The 19,845-nt window shown below is 36.2% G+C and overlaps 1 protein-coding gene across 3 annotated transcripts in view; it reads left to right on the top strand.

The window, feature by feature from the left end:
- GCFC2 (GC-rich sequence DNA-binding factor 2) overlaps window positions 1-17,798 on the top strand; it is a 49,662-nt gene extending 31,864 nt beyond the window's left edge. For all 3 annotated transcript variants that reach the window (XM_023187962.2, XM_023187963.2, XM_023187961.2), the window contains exons 12-17: window positions 1,762-1,883; window positions 8,783-8,859; window positions 10,215-10,281; window positions 11,919-12,065; window positions 16,148-16,272; window positions 17,436-17,798. In XM_023187962.2, the coding sequence (XP_023043730.2) occupies window positions 1,762-1,883; window positions 8,783-8,859; window positions 10,215-10,281; window positions 11,919-12,065; window positions 16,148-16,272; window positions 17,436-17,544 (647 nt within the window). In that variant the 3' untranslated portion in view covers window positions 17,545-17,798. The remainder of the gene's footprint in view (window positions 1-1,761; window positions 1,884-8,782; window positions 8,860-10,214; window positions 10,282-11,918; window positions 12,066-16,147; window positions 16,273-17,435) is intronic.
- The last annotated feature ends 2,047 nt before the right edge of the window (window positions 17,799-19,845 follow it).

Here is a 19,845-nt window from a genome sequence, read left to right as displayed (position 1 = left end):
TCGAGCGCTGTGCTGGGAGAACCACTGTTCTCTTCAAAACTGTTAGGCAAGGACGTTTAAGTCAGCTGAAGCTGCACCCACAGCCACCCCTTCCCCCAGGTGCTCTGTCCATGGAAGATGGGGGTTTTTATCTCTTAAGTCCCTGACTGGGGCTGCTGCCTTTTTTCAGAGATGCCCTGTCCAGAGAGGAGTAGTCTAGAGAGGCAGTCTGGCCGCAGCGGCCTTGCTGAGCTGTGCTGGGCTCTGCCCAGGTCAAACTTCCTAGGGGCTTTGTTTACACTGTGAGGCATAAACCAGCTACTGAAGCCTCAGCAATGGCAGATACCCCTCCCCCCACCAAGCTGGAGCACCCCAGGTTGGGCTCAGACTGCTGTCAGCAAGAGTTTCAAGTCAGTGGATCTTAACTTGCTGGGCTTTGTGGCGGTGGGACCCACCAAGCTAGACTACTTGGCTCCCTGTCTTCAGCCCCTTTTCCAGGGTAGTGAATGGTTCTGTTTCTCTGGCGTTCCAGGTGCCACTGGGGTATGGAAGAAAAACCAAAACAAAAAACGCCTGCAGCTAGTTTGGTGTCTGCCCAAACAGCCACCCAGTTTTGTGCACGAAACCCAGGGCCCTGGTGGGGTAGGCACTGGAGGGAATCTCCTGGTCTGCCAGTTGCAGAGACTGTGGGAAAAATGCAGTATCTGGACTGAGTGCACTGTTCTTCCCGGCACAGTGTCTCACGGCATCCCTTAGGTAGGGGAGAGAATTCCCCAACCCCTTGTGCTTCCGGGTGAGGCAACACCCCACCTTGCTTTGGCTCACCCTCTGTGGGCTCTACCCACTGTCCAACCAGTCCCAATGAGATGAACTGGGTACCTCAGTTGGAAATCACCTGCCTTCTGTGTTGATCTCGCTGGGAGCTGCAAATTGGAGCTGTTCCTATTCAGCCATCTTGGCAGCCTCTTTACACCGAGGGGGATTATTTTTAATACAAGATAAATAGTTGTTTGTAGGGTGATGGAAAAAATCTAGTACAAGTGATGTCAATACCAAAGTGGAAGGACAGAGTTCTGGGAACAGGATCTTAGACTAAGCCAAAAGTCTTGGGATCTCATCCACAAAATAAACAGTTCACCTGACGTGGTGGGAGTGTGGGTGCCTCATCCGTAGGAATAGGAGACAAGTTAGAGCATATGGGCACAGATGCAGGTAGGTATGTAGATGCTGTGGTAGGACCTTTGTAGTGCTGCTTTTCTGATTGCTTCTATTTTCTTAGCAAATTAGGAAGTAATTAGCTGAAAGAAAAAGCAAGGGGGTAGAAAAAATAAAGTAGGAAATAATCAACTAGAAGGAAAAAGTCCATCAACTGAGAGTGAGATAACAGAGAAGGGAGAAGGTATGAATTAATCATCTAGGTGAGAGGGAGAGCGAATGGACTTGAGAGACAGAGAGAGAGAGAGGCTCACTCGAGTTGTATAGAGATCAAGTTAATGTGTTTGGTTTTTTTCAGCCACTTTTTATCTGCGTGGTTGCAGGCAGAGACTCAGTGACAAGGTGAACTTAACTATAAAGAGTTGTAGTTTAGACGGAGAAGTATAACAAAGCCCAAGAAAAACAAGGAAATTGAGGATGTATGCAAATATGTAATGGTAATAATTGCCATAGATCTTAAACTGAATAAGGAGGGAAGCAGTGTTTGTTAAAGGTCTTGATTTTTTATATATAAGAAGCAAAACAATCTAGCAAATAAATTGTTCACCACTGAAATACTTTTTTCAGACCTTGTAGAATTCCTTTGGGATCCTTTGTCAACCTCACAGACAACAAGTTTAATAACACATTGCAGAGTGATTCTTGAAGAACATTCCATTTGTGAAAATGAAGTTAGTAAAAGCAAACAGGTAATAATTTCTAGAGTTGTGAACTCCATGATGTATCTGTAAATCATTATAATTTTCTTACAGCTCCTGGTTTATAATGCAGAGTGTTTACCAGAAAACTGTTTGGGGGAAAACATATTTACTTTTGATTTATAGAATCTAGACTTTTTCTTAGACTGCACTGAGATGAAAAAAAATTTTTTTAACTGGACTTGGCTATTTTTTATCTTCATATTAATAAGATGAAAGAATATACCTTCATACTTCTGAACACTGTGATAGAAGTGGTAATCATTTTAAATTACAGACATACATGTAAAGACCCAGATTATTACTTTCATTCCTATTAGCTTACTTTTCTCTGTTCAGTGATCTGATTTGTGTTCTCATGGTCCAGGCAGCCATCTTTGAGGATTGTGAATATGCACTGACCCTGAAGAGATGAACCGGTGTCAGTCCATTAGTGCAAATTCATTTCTTCTAAAGGAAGACAACAACACTCTACCTTTGTTCTTTTGGCAAAAATCCAGTGGCATTGTGGCTTTGCTTGAACAATGGTTTCAAAGTTAGACTGACACTTATTATAGTAACTAGTTATTTGTAGTCTGCCAAATAATAGTAGTCTCTTTAAGGATTCAAAGTTCAGTAGGACAGATCTTGATCTTACAGTGATCTAGAATTGAATTCACTGAACATAAGACGTATTGAGGAACTTTTTAGAGTGATCATGCTGAGAATCTTCTCTTTCATTGTAGTATTTTTTTTTTATTGTTTGTTGATGAGATTGTAGATTCATGCAGTTTTATGAGTAAACAGTTTTAGATTGAGCTTTAGGAAATTAAGGACAAATTGACAGACTGGAGAACACCCAGAGTAGAGTGACAGAGGTGGTTGAAAAGCAAGGAGGCATATCATATTCATATTATGAGCACCATTAAGTTTTAGCCCTTGGAATTGTGATTACAAAGGAGGAAATCTGTAAGAAATGAAAGGGAGGAAAGGGATACCAGCCTAATTCTGCCTTCAAGAAGCATGTAATCTCAAAGAAAATAAGATGCACATAAAATGTAATTTAAAACAGGAAATGAGAAGGAGAAGTAGGGAAGATGATAAACACTTACTTAATTCCAGTTGTGTACTAGGCACTCTGTAAGGTCTTGTACCTGTCATCTTAATCCCAGCAGCCCTATTTAAAAAATGGGTGATCGCCAGGCATGGCGGTTCACGCCTGTGTATCTGAGTCCTTTGGGAGGCTGAAGCAGGAGGATCTCTTCAGGCCAAGAGTTCAAGACCAGCCTGGGCATCATAGCAAGATCCATCTCTACCAAAAAAATAAAAATCAGCTGGGCTGCCCCTTGAGCCCAGGAGTTGAAGCTGCATTGAGCCATGATTGTGCCACCACACTGCAGCCTGGGCAACAGCAAAACCCTGTCTCTTAAAAGGATGATAGCTTCGTTTTATAGATGAAGAAAATGAATCTTTAAAACTAGTTTTCACAGTGCTACCATGAATGAGAACTAGGATTTGAACTTGGATAGTCTGCCTCTAAAGCCCAGTTTGTCTCACTGACCACATTGCCTCCGCATGAGCAGCATAGATAAAGTACTATGTCTTCAGGAGGAGACGGGAGAGAGAGGTTACCTTCAGCAGTGGGGATAAGGAAATAGTTTATCTTAGGAGTGGCATTTGAGCTGTGGCTTGAGAGAAAGAATAGGATATCAACATGTGGCAACAGATAGAAAGGCATTTTTTACTTACCTCCAATAGGATAAAAACTCAGGTAAAATAGATGGAAACTGTTGCAGGAATTGGAGATATTTAATTTGAAAGAAGATGTACAGAGAGATGGTGTTTGTATTCAAAGAAGGTGTAGATTTATTCTATGTTGATATGCCGGATAGAACCAAGATTAGTAGTTAAAAGCTACAAAGAAGCAGATATATAATCCTGTATTTTCTTTCTGTGTAGGATTGTTTAGTTATAGCCTAAATGTAAATCATTATGCTTTACCATTTATTAAATACTTGCACATTGTGTCATTTGATCCTCATAACCCTGTGAAATGTATTTATTTTCATTGAGTTTTTACAGATGAAGCTGGGGCCCAGAAGGGTTAAGTCATTTGTAAAATACTTGAGTACTAAGTGGTAGACCTGGCTCTTTGTGATCACTAAAGCCTTTCAGCAGTATTATGGATTCACTCATGAAGTCTTTTTTTTTTTTTTTTCTTTTTTTGTTTGAGACGGAGTCTTGCTCTGTCACCCAGGCTGGAGTGCAGTGGTGGGATCTTGGCTCACTGCAACCTCTGCCTTCTGGGTTCAAGCGATTCTCCTGCCTCAGCCTCCCGGGTAGCTGGGATTGTAGGCGCCCGCCACCGCGCCCAGCTATTTTTTTGTATTTTTAGTAGAGACGGGGTTTTCACTGTGTTAGCCAGGATGGTCTCTATTCCTGACCTTGTGATTCACCCACCCTGGCCTCCCAAAGTGCTGGGATTATAGGCGCACTCATGAAGTTTTTATAATGGATGTTTTTATTCTGAAACTCCTCTGCTATGAATGTAGAAAATGGGTTGTTTGCATAAGCAGGAGCATAGATTACATCAGGGTTTTCAGTCTCAGCACTACATTGGCATTTGGAACAGATAATTTTTTGTTGTAAGGGTCTGTCCTGTGCACTATAGTATGCTTAGCAGCATCCCTGACTTGTGCCACTAGGTGCCAGTAGTACTCCTGGGCTTCACAACCAAAAACGTCTTTGCACATTGTCAGGTATTCCCTAGGGATGGCAAAATGGCACTTGGTAGAGGATCACTTACACTACATAGTGCCCCAGGTTGCTAAGACAGTTCACCAGTGGGATCACTCTATTTCTTCAGTGATGGAAGAGAATGAGACAGGTTCAAGAACGGAAATTGAGTCAGACAACATAGTTTCTGTTTTCAAAGTTAGAAGCAAACGCTGTAAGCTAATGCCTGGTAATAATTTTGATTCTGACTAAAAGTCTAAAGTAAATTATTACAGAATTAGATTATGAATACTTAAATTTAAAAAGCAGTAATTACTATAATCTATCATTGATAGGATTCCCAAATACAAATGATACTTAACATTATTTGTTGAAGCAAATTTAATGTATTATGATTGTTGTTAGGGATTAAATGGGGAAATATAAGCTTACGTATACCTAAAACAATAATGACCAGTAGGGCATTGACTACCTATGGAGAGTCTGCTAGTTTTAGGTATCTTCTCAGCTTTGCCCTGTTCAATATTTTTATTGAACTGGATAAAGTGGTAAAATACATACTAATGAAATGTGTCAGTGATAAAAAGCTAGGAATTTTGTAAGACTTGTGGATGGTAGAATTAGAATCCAAGGAGATTTCAAAAGATTGTAGAAAATGGACTCAAGAAATTGTGATAAAATAAATGTGTGTGCCACCCTTGTGTTTAAAAATTCACCTAAGTAAAAGATGGGACAGACACAGTTTTGAAGCAGCATAGGTAAGGCAGATTATAATCAACAATAAACCCAGTGTGAGTCAGCAGTGTCGCTTGAGTAACAGAAAAACAGGTAAATGGGAATTTATCCTAGTATGTGTGTGCTGTTTTGATTAAGAATGGCATATTTGGTGATGATGCCCACAGATTAGACCTTCCTGGGAATATTGCATTTAATTCTCGATGTAAGCATATTCAGTGGAGAGTGTCTTAAGATGGTATGGGAAAGAAAAGATGTTAAAAAAAAAAAAAGTATGATATTAATCTTAAAATTTAGAGAATTGTCTTATGGAAGTAGGGCTAGATCTATTCTGCATGATCCCAAGAAGTAAACCAAGACCAAGGAGTGGAAATTGTAGGAGGGAAAAGTTTGTTAACCCTCATTGTTAACTGAAATCTAATAGTCCAAAGTTATGGGCAGCCTCAGGAGATAATGATTCCCTATCAGCAAATGGTTTTAGACATGGTTGATGAACCATTTAGTAGAAATGTGAAAATAAGTCTAAGCATCACTTGGGTGTTCAGATAGATTGATGGTTTTCAGACTCACTTTTTGCTTTTTATAAACAGAATCTATTTCAAATAAATCTTACACAATCCAATATGCAAACACACACACAGAAGTAAAACTGCTCCTGCTGTTGTGAGCACCTGCCCTTATTCTTCCCCGACCACCCCAACATCTGTCCAGACTATCCTGGGATTACCTCCATGGATATACAGAGCAGCATAAAAACCACAGGCATCACACAAGTGCCTCTTTAAAGCTATTTTAAAGTGTATTTATGCAAAGGGTTGTAGGTGAGTCTAAACGTGTGATTCAGAATGCTTGTTAAAACTGTTTGGAGAACCTTATTTTCCACCAAATAAATGATGTTATTTAATACAAAAAACTAGCCGGGCGAGGTGGCGGGCACCTGTATTCCCAGCTACTCGGGAGGCTGAGGCAGGAGAATGGCGTAAACCCGGGAGGCGGAGCTTGCAGTGAGCTGAGATCCGGCCACTGCACTCCAGGCTGGGCGACAGAGCAAGACTCCGTCTCAAAAAAAAAAAAAAAAAAGATGTTATTTAATAGTTAGAAAAGTTAATAGCTTATGGTTTTATGTGAATTTATGTGGGGTTTTTTTTGTTTGTTTGTTTTTCAGTTTTTTGGTTTTTTTTTTAGACGGAACCTCACTCTCGTCACCCAGGCTGGAGTGCAGTGGTGCAATCTCCGCTCACTGCACCCTCTGCTTCCTGGGTTCAAGCGATTTTCGTGCCTCAGCCTCCCAAGCAGCTGGGATTACAAGCATGTGCCACCATGCCTGGCTAATTTTTTTCTATTTTTAGTAGAGACAGGGTTTTGCCATGTTGGCCAGGCTGGTCTCAAATTCCTGGCCTCGAGTGACCCACCCACCTCAGTCTCCCAAAGTGCTGGGATTACAGGTGTGAGCCACTGCACCCAGCCAGCAAATTTATGTTTTGTTTTAAATAATTTATTTGGAAATATTAATACTTTGAAAGAAAACTTTCATGAATAAGAGTAGTACTTCCATATTCCCTTTACCCAGATTTACTTGTCATTAATATTTTGCCCCATTGGCTTTATCATTAGCCCTTCCACTTTAAATATATACATACAATATTTTTTGTCCTGAATACTGAGAACAAGGTGCATATTTGTTAAGACACGGATATTATGTTATATAACCAGAGTAGTTAGTTTCAGCAAATTTATCAACAATCTACCATCCATATTCCACTTTTGCCAGTTGATTCAATAATGTCCTTTATTTATAGTTCATTTTCAATAGAACTATTTTAAGAAACAACATTTAAACAATATGGAAATATTTGTCAAGGCTGGCATTCAAAATCATTAAAATTAAATGAAAAAAATCAAAGCAGCTTTTTTTCTAGCATGAACACCTAACTCAGTAAGTTACATAAACTCAAATGCTATTTTTTTGGAGATATTGTCCAGAAAACGCTCTTTTTTCTTTTAACAGAATTCAGAATGTTTAAGGAATGGAGTAAAATACAACTGAGTTTTAATTTTTAACATTAAATAAATGTTGATATATGGCCACTTGAGGAATATGTTACAGATAATTAAGTGGAAAGAGAAACGACTTCAGCTCATTATACTATTTATGAAAAATATATTTGATTGAATTTTATGGATAATTCAGTTAGTATACAGTATGTGACAGCTGAATTTGTGCTGTATACATTGTCATTGACTTAAAAAACTTTTACTCTAGTGTGTAGTATGCCATTTTCATTTTTCAAATATGAATACTTTAAGAATAAGAATATCGTTATAGAAATATTGCTAATACATGAAAAAAATAAACACTCATTATCTTTTACCCTAGTACAAGGACTAATACCATTGTAGGATATTTTCATCTAGGCTCTTTTTTCAAAGTTATAATCCTAATAGGCATGTAAGTTAGTGTACTACTACTGCTTAATGTTATCTCATTGCATATTTATAGTTGTCTGTTACTGTAGTCATCATAAACTTCAGCTAAAGTTTATGGTAGATTCACTGGATGGATGTAACATCTCCTTAAAATTCCTTATGATTGAATATTTTGGTTATTTCCAATTTTTTATATACAAACAAAATGGATTTCCCTAAGTGGATTTTCTGCATCACAGGACACAACAAACCAACAAAGGACCCACAGCTGGAGTATGTAGAAGACTTGCACAAATCAATAATAAAAAGACAGAACCTAATACAAAAAACAAGCTATGTTGGCAAGCAGCTTAATTAGGTACTTTGCAAAAGGGTTTGCAAAGTGGCAAACAGGAATATGAAGAGATACCCAACAGCACATTACTCAGTGATCATTAAATGAGAATTAAAACAACACAATGAAATATGACTGCATACCCACTACAGTTGCAAACATTAAGAAACAAGAAAATGCCAATTATTGTAAGTATGTAGAGAAACAGGATTTCTTTTATACTGCAGGCAGTAATGGGATGCCACTATTCTAGAAACAGTTTGGTTTTTTTGTACATAGTTCAATGTATGGACATGAACTATACTCCAGCAATTCCATCTCTATGTATACACCCATTAGAGATGTATGACGTGTACTAAATGACATGTACAAGAATTTTTGTGGCAGCATTATTTATAATAGCCACCAAACCAGAAATCACATAAGTGTTCCATCAGTAGTATTCATGCGACAAAATACTATATAGCAATGAAAATGATCCAGCTATACCCATATGTAGCAACATGGATAAATAAGGTTTTGTTTGTACCCAATTTTGTTTGTACCAGCTGTTAAATTATTTTAACAGCTGCTTCTGTGAGTGTGGACAAATTTGTACTGCTGTTAAAATTACTTTTTTTTTGTTAAATACATTTCTGTCTTCTACTATCACTGATGCTTTTCAAATTTGTAATAATAGGATTTACTTAAATCCATTGTTTCAAGAATGAAGAAGGCAGTAGAAGATGATGTTTTTATTCCTCTGTATCCAAAGAGGTAAGAGCTGTTAATTTCTAGATTATTTGAAATAGCTGATCATAGAGTGCAGATTTGGTTAAGAATGCAATGCAAAAGAAACTATAGTGTTTTCAAAACGTGTACACATACTCTATGAGGATGCAAATTGAGAGTTCAACAAATATTTCTCAGTGACTTACTTTATGCTGTTTTATGCTTGGTGCTTAGATGTATTTTTGTTTGGTTGGTTTGGGTTTTGGTTTTAGTTTTACACATATCCTAGGAACATAGTAGGTGATATAGAGTGGTAAAGAGCACAAGTCCACTGTTAGTAGATATTTTTACTCATCTATAAAATTAGGATAAAATTAGTGCCTACCTCACAGGATATTAGGGAGATGGAGAGGGTGCTCAGAACACAACAGTGCCTAGCACAGAGGAAGCACAACACTGAGGAACCAGAAACTGCACCTGTAAATTCTGCAGTCACTTTAAATTATAAAACAAGTAGTATTTGATGTGTGATCATAACTTTGCTAAGAAGGCATCAGTTATAATGATACATGAACTGTAGCAATCCAGTGAGTACTGACAGGATGGAGGAGCTTTTTGGAGGGGGAAGAAAGGAACCTCAAAGCTTTCTGATTGATTTTGAGTCATGAGATGTCTACATGTAAAAATTCTGCCCTGGTAAACTTTGCTTTGTAATGTTTTAGATAGGTAATGCATTCACATGGTTCAGATGTACAAATGTGGTATATTGTTTATTTATAAATAAGTATATATTATTTTACTAAAAAAATTTTATTAAAATGAAAAGTTTTACTCCCACCCCTGACTCAGTTTTTGCCCTTCTCCTTCTGCTCACATATGTGCATGCATTAATAATCACACTGAGTAATTTTTATCTTTCAAGACTTTCTTCATGCAAACAGAAGTACTTATATAAGCTATAATCTTATGTTGCCTTCCTTTCTACAGCAAAGGAAGTATACTCAAAAAGTTGTAATCTGTTTTGTACCTTTTTTTCACTTAGTACCTCTTGAGATCTTTCTATACATGTCATCCATCATATAAACAGCTTCCTCATTCTTTTTTAAGCTGTAAAGTTTGCCATCATTTAGATGTCCTATGATGGTCATGTGACTGGTGAACTACTATCATCACTGATGTTGTAAACAATCTTATAGACATATTCCATACTTGTGCATGTGTATCTACAAGAGGCATTCTCAGAAATGAGATCATTGGGTCAGAGTATGCATGAATTTGTAATTCCAATGGATCTCATCAGATAATCTCTGTTAAAAAGAAAGTCTGATCTCAAACCCTGGTTCTGAAAGGCTAATAGTTCTTTGCATTTTCTCCTTTCTCCTTCTTTTGTTTCTAATTAGTGCTGTAGAAAACAAAACATCACCTCATTTGAAGTTCCAAGAAAGACAGTTCTGGTCAGGCCTAAAGGTGAGCAAAAACTGCAAAAATGAAAAGGCAAATTTTGTAAAAATCCTGTTTACTATAGAACAAAGAACAAACTTCTTCGGTAAGAATTAGATACTATTTTAGGCTTTGTGGTTCACATGGTCTCTGTCTCATTACTCAATTCTGCCACCATAGCACAAAAACAGTCATAGTATATAAACAAATGAACATGGCTATGTTTGAATAAAAGTTATGAATGCTGAAATTTGAATGTCATATAATTTTCTCACGGTACAAAATATTTTGTTTAAAAACAGTTTTAAAATGTCCTTGAAAAATGTTAAAACCATTCTTAGCTCATGGACCCTACAAAAACAGGCGACAGGATAGATTTAACCCACAAGCTATAGTTGGCCAACCCCTGGCCTTAAAATTATTGCTAAGTCAGTGGCAGTAGAGATGGGAAGGAGAAGAAGGTTCAAACAATGTTTAGGAGGAAGCATTGAAAGGACTCAATAACTGATCGAGGGAAGATAAGATCTATTTTGGACATATTGTGGAACAAATAGAGATACAGAGGTCTAGGAGGTGGTTGGATACTTGAGTCTGAATTTCAGGAGACAGATCTGAGCTGGAGATTTAGGAGTCCACTACCTGTAGGCAATATTTGGAGCCATGGTCATGAATCACAAGCTCTAAGGAGACTGGGTAAAGCATGAGAAGTAGGTTAAGGACAGAACCTTGGGAAATACTAACAAAAGAGGATAACATGGAGGCTTCAAGGAAACTGTAGAATCAGTTATGAGCCTTAGGATGATCACAAGAGAATGGCCTCAAGGAAGCTAAATGGAAGATTTTCAAGAATGAAGAAAAGAGTGTTAAATGCCACCAAAGAGAATTAAGAGAAAGACTGAAACTGCTTATTGGATTTGACAATTAGAAGGATAGAGGTGACCTCAGCAAGAGTAGTTTTAATAGTGTGAATTAATATTTGTCATGTGGTTGAATCAGGGAAAAGGCTTTCTGGGAAGAGGGAACAACATCAACAATGAGATAAAATGTGAAAAAGCATTACATTTTAGTAAAACAATAGAGTAGTCAATATAGTACTAGAAAGAAAGTTAGAAACACCTTAAAATTCACAGAAAGATCTGAATTTAGTAGAGGGAAAGGGCAACCAATATTTTATTACAATTTATTATGGTTACTTAATCCAAGTTATCTTCAAATTCACAGGTGATTATTAATCTTTATGTATCAGAGGATTGAAGCTCTCAGCATTGATGGCCTTCTCAAGGTCACATGTTGGTAATAACGGCCCTAGTTTTGACAGCAGTTCTTTATGAATCACATGGTCCTGTGGTCTTATATTCAATGGTCCTCGGCTTTGAGAGAAAATGGATTGGGAAGGAAGATTATTGATCTGGAAAGGCTCTAGTGAAGTTATTTGAGACTGATTTGGGGATGGTTATCCTAGAAAATGAAAATAAGATGAGCAAATACATGGAGTTTGGAAAGAATCAAGTATTTATTCAGAGATATTGTATTCTAAAATTGACAGTTCTAACAGGGCTAATTGTAGTGAGAATTTTAGTTTGATCAACTCTTTATTTTTATTAGAGACTATTACAGTTTCTCTTTGGAGAAAAGGTACATATTTACTTGATACTTTATTTTAGCTCTTCCACAATATTCTTCTTTGGAATGGACTCCTTACAGATGACACCTTGCAAGAACTAGGACTAGGGAAGCTGCTAAATCGTTACCTTATTATAGCTCTTCTCAATGCCACACCTGGGCCAGATGTGGTTAAAAAGTGCAACCAGGTAAGTTGTGAAGAAACTGATTCTAATTTTATCATTTCTAAAAAATTTAGCTATTAAAATCTATTATTTAACAAAATAAATAAATGTGTGGTACTCATATAAAAATAGACAAATGGACCGGGCACAGTGGCTCATGCCTGTAACCCCAGCACTTTGGGAGGCCAAGGCAGGTGGATCACCTGAGGTCAGGAGTTTGAGACCAGCCTGACCAACATGGTGAAACTCCGTCTCTACTAAAAATACGAAAATTAGCCAGGTGTGGTGGCTAACACTTGTAATCCCAGCTACATGGGAGCCTGAGGCAGGAGAATCGCTTGAACCCAGGGGGCGGAAGATTGCAGTAAGTCGCCATTGCACTCCAGCCTGGGTGACAAGAGCAAAACTCCGTCTCAAAAAAAAAAAAAAAAAAAAATTGACAAATGAATTTAACAAACTAGAAATCCAGAATAGCTCTTCTGTATTTAAGAGATAGTATACTGGTTTGAAATATCACCAGTAGGGAAAGGATGGCTGGTAGGGAAAGGATGGCTGGCTGTTTACAAAAAGAATATTAAATCCTCACCTCTCACTATATACCAAAGAAATTTCAGGTAAAATTTTTAAAAATGTAAAAATGAAACTATAAAGTATACTAAAATGGTAAATAACTGTACTTGAGAGTGAGAGATTTCCTTCTAAACTTAAAGGCAAAAGAAATGAGAAAAAGTCATAGATTTGAAAAAATTTTATAAAACTTCAGTGGATCAAAAAGGTGAGATTAATTGATCATTATTAAAACTGGGGAATGTGTTCATTGGGCTCACTATACTATTCTTTCTACTGCTGTTTATGTTTGAAATTTTCTATAATAGAAAGGTAAAAAGAAAAGTTAAGAATCTAGGAAATAAAAAGTTGTTAACATGGAACAAGGATTAATATTCACATTAAATAAAAAAACGCTTTACAAATTAGGAAATAATTCAAATGTTCTGACTAAAAATGGCCAAGACACGTGCAACAGTCAAGTCACCTAAAAGGAAACATAAAATTAACCTTAAAATATGTGAAAAATAATCAATAGTACTAATAATCAGAGAAATGGAGATTATTTATAGGAAGGATATTTTCTTGACCAGTTGTGTTGGCAAACTTTTTTTGCTGTTGTTGTTTTACTTATATTTTCCAGTGTTATCATAAACACAGGAAAACAACAATTCCATCATTGCAGGGGCACCATTCACCTAGAGTATGCAGTGCAGTGGTTCTGGAAAACAGTCTCCTGCACTGATGGAAGGAGGGATACAGCTCTTTTGGAGAATATTTTGGCATGATGGGTACAAAACTTTTAAAGCTTATATTCTGTGACTTAGCCAAAGTAAATTAAGTCAAAAATTAGAGATGCACATATAGATTTTAAGTACAAAGAATATTGTTATAGCATTACTTATCATAGAAAATAGCTGGAAACACCTAAATATCTCTGAAAACGATGGTGTTCTCATAAGATAAAAATGTGAAAGGAAAATAAATCTCAGAACCTGTCTCAGATACTTTTGGGTTTGCAAAAGTTATGTTTTTGAAGAATTTTTAAGAATATGGGAAAATAATTATTTTATAATGTGATTTAAAAACACACACACTTTCCCAGATAGAATCAGGTCCTGCTGCTTGTTCTCACAGTCCAATAGCAAGATGCAGACAGACTGGGAAAGAAAAGAGGTTATTTTTGCAACCAGTTACAGGGAAAAGGTTGTAGTAACTCACCAGACCAACTAAAAGTTACAGTTTTTTTTTTCGCCCCAGCACTTATATGCATTCTAAGCTCCATGCTATGTGGGAGAGTGCACCTACAAGGGAGAGTGTTTCATTCAGTCTCTATCTAATGTAACTAGGGTCTGGAAAGCTTTCTCTAGACTCTTGGGAAGTTTTTTAATCTTAAGTGGGCCCTGGTACAAGGAATATGTGTAAGAACACTCTTATTTGATCAGACTTTAGGGTCTGGGAAAACCCAGGCGGGGTCTTAATGGGTTTGCTTTCGCATTCCAGTTCTTGCACTCAGGCACCAGTTTCTCTAGTTCTTTAATGTTTAACTTACACATTCGTCAAAATTATAGAAAAGGGTTAGTGGAAACTGATTCATCCGGTTGCTAATGGAAACCTAGCCTGCCATAAAACTATATACCAATTATTAGCCAACCATGATTGTTTTGGCTATAATTTTTGTATCATACAGTTTTAAGCATTATATATTAAAAATTTAAATAATCATCCATTTTATGTTCAGGTTTAGTTTAGTCCCCTTTGACCATAGGGTCTGTTATGAAGTGGAGAAGAGGAAATATATTTACACAGCATTCTCTCCACAGCATATGGCTAGAAAACCAGGCCAAGAAAATAGACTTTTAGTGCTGGGATCATTAATGGAAAAGCTCCATGGTTAAATGAGAATTTTATTGAGACTTGTGATACAAAACAAGGGGAAAACAAGTGCAAATGACATTCAATAGTAAAGGCTGGTTTTAAAACTTTTAAAAAGAGATAGTTTACATAATAAAACTTGTAGGATCTTCTGCCTTAGGCAGTCAGTGTTTCTCTATTTTTCCTGAATAGTTGAAACAGGTGATTAAGGAGTAGAATAAGTCTTTTGCCTCAACCATGTTTTAAATGCTGACCAATCTTAGAGTGCATTCCAGAACCTTTATTTAATATACTGTATAATATATAGGGTGCATTTTATTTTTTCCCCAACTCTCTGCTTTCTATAAATATTGATCTTGATGTTACCAACTCTACCATAATCTGTATGATTATCTAGGAATTTCTTTGAATAGTGTGATACTGTGGCAGGCCAGGTTTCCATTAGCAAACAGAACAGTCAGTTTCCATGAACCTGTTACTATAACTTTAATGAAAGTATAAGCTAAACATTAAAACTGGAGAAACTGGTACCTGAGTACAAGAACTGGAATGCAGAAACCAACCCATTAAGAACCCGCCTGGGTTTTTCTCAGACCCTAAACTCTGATAGAATAACAAAAGCATTCTTACACATACACCTCGTTCTGTCATAAGATTAAGAAACTTTCCAAGACTCTAGAGAAAGCTTTCCAGACCCTAGTCCCTAGCTAAAGATGAGATAAAGATTGAATGCAAACCCCCAATTCCAGTCCCACACATAGCACGGAGCTTTAAATATATACAAGCACTAGAAAAAACCTTACAACTTTGAGTTGGTCTGGTGAGTTACTCTGACCTCCCTGTAACTGGTGGCAGAAATAAACTCCCTTCTTTCCCAATTGCCTGCATCTCATTTTTGGACCTCAAGAACAGGCAGCCAGACTTTGTTCTCTCCAGGAACAGTATCAAGTTTTTTCCTTTCTCCCCTTTCCTTCCCTTTTTTTCCCTTGTTTCTTCTATGAGGAAATTTTTTTTTTCTCTCTCTCTTTTTAAATTTTTTCTAACATTTTTCTGTTTTTACCAAAATTTTTCTCAAAATCTTATATTACTCTTAGAATGACAATGATAAAATGTAATTTCCATTTCCAAAAGAAAAATTGAATGCACGTACATTGACTTATTCTGCTGCTTTACGATTAAAGCAATGTATTACATTGATAGAGGATAAAAACATAATTTATCTTTCATTCTGTATATCTTAGAATCACCCATTTGATTTCTTAACTCAAATTTATATAGATTATTTGCTAGGACACCCAATTTCCTTATAAAATAATAGTGAATGTATGTATTACGAGTTGTATTGACCAAATATTTTGTGTCTAGACATTTCTGGTTTTTAACTGTAAATTATGTTTTGTACAGATTTAATGACTCACAAATACAAGAATATAGAAAGAATTACTAGTACTACTAGGTAGTGTATTCATAGAGAGTAGCGTATTTTAAGTTCTTAGGATAAAAGAATGAATTTCCAAAATACATGTAGCCTTTTACATAAAGGGAAATTTTTACAAGTTTTTATTTAAACCATAAACTATAAAATAGGGAGAATGATACTCAGCTTACAGTATCACTATGAGATTATGTTAGCAAGAGTTCTTAGATACTGTCATTGTAAACCAGCCATGTGTTTTGATTAACAGATAGCAGCATGTCTACCAGAAAAATGGTTTGAAAATTCTGCCATGAGAACATCTATTCCACAGCTGGAAAACTTCATTCAGTTTTTATTGCAGTCTGCACATAAATTATCTAGAAGTGAATTCAGGTGATGCATATTTTATTTTCACTTCTATAAACATAGTTCAAGGATTCTGTATGCTCTCAGCCATTTTTAGAAAGATCTGTATTTTTACTGTACTTTTAAAAATTTGTTAAAACTTTGTGATACTGTAGAGTTAGTAGATATTTTTATGGTTACCTTTGGGATGGCTTATGCATATTCATATTTTAAAATGTAAACCTCTTCCAAATTAAGCACATTCAAAAAGCTATAGCACAGGGGAATATAGAATTAAAACTATAAATCAAAACCCTTTTATTACACACTTTTTAAATATGTTTTTAATTTTCCTGGCCATTTTTAGGGACTCAACGGTTGTTAAGTACAGGTCTGCAGCTTGGTATTTATCCAGCAGTAGCTAGCTCTCTGTTCTGAATATTTCATTCACAGCACCAGATGTTTGGCGGCTTAAATACAGTGGTATTCCTGTTAACTCCCTCTCCAAAAAAATTTTTTAAGCCCAGATTTGATAGGCACGGTGGCTCACGCCTGTAATGTCGGCACTTTGGGAGGCTGAGGCAGGAGGATCACTTGAGCCCTGAAGTTTGAGAACAGCCTGGGAAACATAGCAAGACCCTGTCTCTAGAACAGAAAATTTAAAAATTAGCTAGGCATGGTGGCATGTGCCTGAGTCCCAGCTACTGAGGATGCAGAGGTGGGAAGATTGCTTGAGCCTGAGAGATTGAGGCTGCAGTGAGCTATGATTGTGCCACTGTACTCCAGTCTGGCCAACAGAGCAAGACCAAGTCCCTTTAAAAAAAAAAAAAAAAAGACTCAGATTTGTATTATTTGCTAATGTCATGATGTGTGACTATACTCCCACCATTGCTTCCACCACAATGTCTCATACAAGCTGATAGCAACGCAGCACTACTAAAATTTCTGATAGACTTACTGTATGTTTTTCTACTTTTTACAGTAATTCACATTGAAATTTGCCAGAATACATCCACTAATGGTCTGCATTTGAATTTTATAATTAAGTGGAGATGGCAGCATCTCTCTGTGTTTTATGCTACTTTTAGATACTAGCTTAAGGTAAAGCTTTTATTTTAGATTAACAACTGATGATCAGGTTCTGAATTGACTGCTGTTCCCTCATACATTGCATTTCTAAAGGGAGAAATTCGTTTTGTTTTGTTTTTCAGGGATAAAGTCGAAGAAATAATTCTTATTTTGGTGAAAATAAAAGCTTTGAATCAAGCAGAATCCTTCATAGGAGAGCATCACCTAGACCATCTTAAATCACTAATTTAAAAAGATTGAATAAACTTTATAGGAAAATCCTAAAATTTTAATATAGTTACACTCAGTTCCTTTGCTCGAGAAGAAGCTGGTGCCTCTGTCTTCTTTATTCCCTGAAAGAGAAGGTAGGATTTGCAAAAAAGCAAGACTCCACCTCTATTCCCCCCATGCTCTACCTTCTGGCATCATGAAAAGCTGCCATGATTCTGTAGTGTTCTAAGGAATTAAATGCACTGAAGCTTTAAGAGCTCAATGTGTTTCCCTTTGATTCTTTTGGCTGGTCTTTCAGTTTTAAGAGGGGAACTGGAGAAACCTTGCCAAAGGTTTTGGCTTAACTGAGCATGCTAGTGAGTCTTCTGTCCTGAACCACAGTAATATCTTTTAGTTCTCTTTAACTACCTTTATTTAAAAATAAGTCAATATGAAAATCTCAGTTGGAGTGAATTATTTGCTGAGTATTAAATGATAAGGCATTTTGCTGATTGTCAAATTGTCCTTTAGAAAAATCTGTACCAATTTAATGTACCAACACAAGTGTAAGTGAGTGCCAGTGAATCCCTACCAGCATAGTTATTATCCTTTTTTAAAATGCATTGAAAATTTAAAAGGTAAAAATAATCTTATTTTAATAGCTTATTTTGTTTTCGCTATTAGAGAGTAAACATACTTGTTTTGGCCATTTGTAATTATTTCTGAAATACCCATCATTTTATGGACTTTACAACCTTTATATTTTTAAAGATACTGATTTTTTGGCCATGCTTGTGGCAAAAGTTTTCCTTATTTGCCATTTTTCTTTTCATTTTTTTTAATTATATTTTTTGAGACAGGGTCTGGCTCTGTCACCAAGGCTGGAGGGTAGTGACACAATCTCAGCTCACTGCAACCTCTGCCTCCTGGGCTCAAGCAGTCCTCCCACTTCAACCTCCCAAGTAGCTGGGACTGTAAGCATGTACCACCATGCCCAGCTGATTTTTCTATTTTTTTTGTAGGGATGGGGTTTTGCGACATTGCCCAGGCTGGTCTCGAACTCCTGAGCTCAAGCAATCTATCCACCTTGACCTCCCAAAGTGCTGGGATTACAGGCTTAAGCCACCATATTTGGCCTTTCTTTTAAATTTGTTGATGTTTTTTGATGCATTAAGACATTACTTGTTAGCAAGTTACTACTTTGTTTTTTTGTCATTGGTGGTAGGACTAAGAAGGGAACAGATATTTTAAATATTCAGAACATGTGATTCATTTTCTGATAAAATATTTGTCTAATAAGACTGAGGCAAGATAATTTAATCAAAAGAAATTAAGAACATTTTCCAAAATGTCAGTTTACTAGTAATTTTTCTAAGTCTACTTATTAAATAACTTAAGGGAAACTGTAAATATATTTTGCAAATTGTTGCCCAAAAGATAATTGGAAAAACTTGAATATATTGTAGGATTTGAATAATATAGCCTACTTTTATGTCATCCCTACCTTCAAAATTACGTATAATTTATTTTAGGAGTTGGGTGTGTTATGTCCGATGCAGTGAGGACTTATGATTCACTAGTATGAAGAATTTTTTAATGTTTATCTTAGTAACAAAATTATACAAGAATAGAATCTCATCTAGAAAATTCAAACCATTGTTGAAAAGCAGTTAGCATTTCCACACAACTGTTGTCCCCAGAGGTAACTGCTGTTTTCATTTTAATGTTACCCTTTTAGATCTTTTCTCTATTTACAAAAATGTTGTGTTTTTATGTGTACATAAAGTTTTGGGTTTTTGTTTTGTTTTTTTTACATAAGTGGCAGATACTCTATTGCACATGAAATTTGTAATTTTTTTCTATTAAAGTACACATTTGGAAATTATCCTCTGACTTTTGGATTTTTAACTAAAGATATGTTGCATGTGTTACTTTATATTTTTAAGTTCAGCTGAGAAACCTTCCTACCTTTTTGTGGAAGATAAAATATTAAAACCGCTTTCAAAACTACAAATTGACTTAAACTGCTATAGTAATTTTCAATTAAATTTCATTATACCTGGAGTTTGAACCTCAAGGTTTTTATCATATACTGTAATTCAAAAATTTACCTAAATCTCAATGTAAAATTCTTTATTTCTTATTACTGTGAAATGGATGGAATAAGACGGGGGAACACAACTAGCAAGAACAAAACATTGAGTTGGCAATTCATATACATCTTAATTCTTTCCCTGAATTTCTTTCAGCTTTTTGTTCACATAAAGAATGTGAAATTTTTACAGAATCAGACAGATGACTTTAAAGAAATTTTTTTTCATGGTGGGAAAACCACCTCAAAAC

Source organism: Piliocolobus tephrosceles, chromosome 15 (genome assembly GCF_002776525.5).
Source record: "Piliocolobus tephrosceles isolate RC106 chromosome 15, ASM277652v3, whole genome shotgun sequence".
Taxonomy (NCBI): domain Eukaryota; kingdom Metazoa; phylum Chordata; class Mammalia; order Primates; family Cercopithecidae; genus Piliocolobus; species Piliocolobus tephrosceles.
Note: the sequence above shows the minus strand (reverse complement) of the source record. Positions and strands in the feature narration are given on the sequence as shown.